The following is a 3,365-nucleotide window of genomic DNA, read 5'->3' as shown; positions in this document are numbered from 1 at the left end:
ATATATTAGTGTGCACTGTGTTGTATGTGGTGTGTGTAATGTTTTATCTTATATAGTATATATGTTGCATAATTTGAGTTGTTTTAGATTATTAGATGCATGTTGTATAGAGTGTGTGAAAATTATCATTGTTATCATCAATGATCTGGTCAATTACAGGTGGAATACACAGAAGTGTCTTACCTGAAACAATAATCATGAAACTAATCGAAAACACGCCTTCGGTGGTGCTGGTCTGACAGATATATTCGCCTTCAAAGTCCTTGGTAATCTTTGGAATGGTGAGTGTTCCATTAGATGTAGTGTGTCCAGGTGGAAGAGGACCATTTCGTCTTCTCCAAGTGACTCTAGAGCCACCAAAATCTGAAAGATCAAAAGCTCATTAGTGTTTTGACAATCAGTACATATAAAACAGTAGGTTTGTCAATTTATATGTTTGTAGATAATTCCAAAGCATATGTTTTGTTTGTTATTTTTACAAGAAGTGTATGACATTATTGTTGTCTCTAAAGAAGGTAACCCTTTCATCAATTTCATTTTCACAAGCAGCTTTAAAAGAAAATTTAAAATCTTTTCCAAATATTAGTTATGTTTTGGTTAAAGTTTACATTTGTTAAACTGTAGTTTTGGTTAAAGTTTACATTTGTTAAACTGTAGTTTTGAATACAAAGGTACAAAAAGCATGATTACTAATTTAAAAAAAACTGTCTTAATATGCAAGCCTTTCACAACTTTTATAATTAATCAGTTTAAACAATGAAACTGACTATCTTTCAAGAGTAGATTAAAATAATACTAATCCTTAAGCTAAGTTTCCTTCTTTTCATCTGATGAACATTATTAATTAATGAGGATTTTTTTTACCTCACTACATTGAATATGGTTGCCTAAAATTGACTGTTATTTTTGTGTGTGGATGGCATCCGTAAATAATTTCCCACAATCATTATGATAATGCTTGATTTCTTCTCTAATAAATTATCATAGATAAACATAATGATGCTCCTATCACAAATATGGCAAATAAATAGATCCTCATTAATTTTGGAAAGATTAACAGAAAAAGAATAAGACAGTAAAATTCTTGTCAAAAGAATAAAAAGAGTCAGGGTAAATAACTTACTTTGAGATTCACATTTCACAATGACGTTTTTACCTTCAGTTACTCTGAGAATGTTATCCTCTGGTGGTGTGATGACATCATTTCTTTCAACTATAATAATAATGATAATAATCATTACAAATACAGACACACAGCCACAGACTTTGGCTGAATAATGTTGTCAACAGAAGCAACTATCATCTACACAAAAGCAAAACTGAAATCTATAGGTGTTGCAGGAACATTCTTTTGAGTTTTAAAGCTTGAAGGTCTCTAACTCAAAGGAACAAAGCGATAAAGATGTCTTCCAAGAAGGAACAGAAGGCAAGTCAATATATAGAGAAAAAGGATTTCGCTAAATGCTTAGAACAGGGTTTGGAGATGAGATATAATAAAGATTTCGGAGCTTGTAGAAAGAAAGGAGGCAAAACTAAACAAGTTATATTAAGAAAAGTCTCTCTCTCTCTCTCTTTCTCACACACATACACACACAAATGTGTGTGTGCATGCACAAAATATTTCTGATCTTGAGCACATTTAATTATCCGTCTTGAAATAAAAATTGTGCCCTGTAACTCACCTATAACTTGAATCCTTTCTTCAGCTCTTCCTCCACTGTTCTCAGCCATACACACATAATGCCTAGAATCAGAAAGTTTAGCTTGGTTGATCTCCAATACAGCGACATGTTGGACTACTCCTGGGCTTCTGTTGATATCATATCCCCTTTGTTCAGTCCAGTAGACATTTGGTTTTGGATCTCCTTCAGCTGCGCATTCAATAGTGACACGTTCTCCTTCCCTGACACGTATTGGACCCCTTGGAGTGACTGTAATCTTTGGTGGGCCTGGAATATACATGAAATATACACATGTATGTATAAATACATACAGTATGCATTGCACGCAAGAATATGCTAACATAATACCTATACAAATATACATACAGATATATACATTTAATCTTGTTAGGGCAAAAACCTCAGAATGCACTCTTAAAAGCTCTTATGCTCCTTTTTGTCAGCTACCACCTGTTAATTCCATCATCCAGAGTAATCTGATGGTATGGTTATACAGCATGGAACTCCTTTCAGCCTAAGATAGATATCTTATAATAATTCTGCTTGTCATTGCATTACTTAGTCCATCGGTAGTGCTTTCATGTGATTAGAGAAAAAGAGGAAGAAAGAAATGTTCATGATGTGAGGTAGAGGGAATGTAATTGTAACGCTTTCCCGTGATTTGTTGAAGGGAAAGAGAGGAGAAAGAAAAAGAGGATAAGGCGATAATAGTGATTATGAGGAATTACTGAAGATTTCCCTTTTTTTCTCTCAGCATTTTTCTTTTTCATGCATGCCTCTGTCATATCCATAACAACTCATTTAATGCTTTTCTGTCAAGTTCATAAATCACTGTTCAAGTGGATTTAGCTGCAAATCCACAACATCCCACCTCAATTTGAAACATTGTGTACGGTTGTTCTCATACTTCATAAGATTCCTTAAATATTTCATATTTTAGGCCTTTCCTTTCATACGTCCTATTCCATATTTCTTTCTCAAGAAATATGTAGGTAGAAGTTTAGCAGGTATTGCTTCATTATTGTAATAAAATATAGGAACAGGAGAACAAACTCCAAATTTACTTGTTCCGTCTTGACAGAGTGTTTTCCATCAACATTAGGATACAGATAACAACAACAATATTGCATTAAGTAGTGAAAGCTTTTACTGACCGCTAATCAAAAGTGTAGCAGTAGCGGTGACAGTGCCAACAGCATTGGTGGCCGTACATATATATCCTCCTTGATCAAGCGTGGATACTTGGGTAAAGCGGATGACACCATTTTCAGCAATTTGGGCATTTCTGGGCATAGGCTCATCACCAACCCTTCAAAGTAAAAGAAAATATAGATAGAAAATAAGCAACAAATTCAAATTGAATTAGATAACATAGACCTTTGATAATTACAATAATATAAGCACAAAACTAGAATAAAAATACACATAGTTATATACATATATATATAAACATACGCACATATATATATACCATAAAAACCCATGTAATTTGCACAGCTGATCCTCAGGGTAAAAACTGTTAAAAAAAGTTTCCACTCATGTAAAATTTGCACGCAAAAGTTTTCAGAATTGCTGATATGGCCAGCAGGGAAAACATTTTTCAATTTAGTTGTATTTAGCATAATTTCACTTACTTACTCTGTGTGTGTGTATATATATATATATATATATATATATATATAT

General features: G+C 33.2%; 1 protein-coding gene across 7 annotated transcripts in view; it reads right to left on the bottom strand.

Moving 5' to 3' along the window:
- LOC106879161 (basement membrane-specific heparan sulfate proteoglycan core protein) overlaps positions 1–3,365 on the bottom strand; it is a 172,540-nt gene that overhangs the window by 30,071 nt on the left and 139,104 nt on the right. For all 7 annotated transcript variants that reach the window (XM_052976974.1, XM_014928600.2, XM_014928601.2 and 4 more), the window contains 4 exons: positions 2,837–2,991; positions 1,683–1,949; positions 1,124–1,213; positions 184–363 (listed from right to left, as the gene is read on the bottom strand). In XM_052976974.1, the coding sequence (XP_052832934.1) occupies positions 184–363; positions 1,124–1,213; positions 1,683–1,949; positions 2,837–2,991 (692 nt within the window). The remainder of the gene's footprint in view (positions 1–183; positions 364–1,123; positions 1,214–1,682; positions 1,950–2,836; positions 2,992–3,365) is intronic.

The sequence above is a fragment of the Octopus bimaculoides genome, chromosome 26, assembly GCF_001194135.2.
Source record: "Octopus bimaculoides isolate UCB-OBI-ISO-001 chromosome 26, ASM119413v2, whole genome shotgun sequence".
Classification (NCBI taxonomy): domain Eukaryota; kingdom Metazoa; phylum Mollusca; class Cephalopoda; order Octopoda; family Octopodidae; genus Octopus; species Octopus bimaculoides.
Note: the sequence above shows the minus strand (reverse complement) of the source record. Positions and strands in the feature narration are given on the sequence as shown.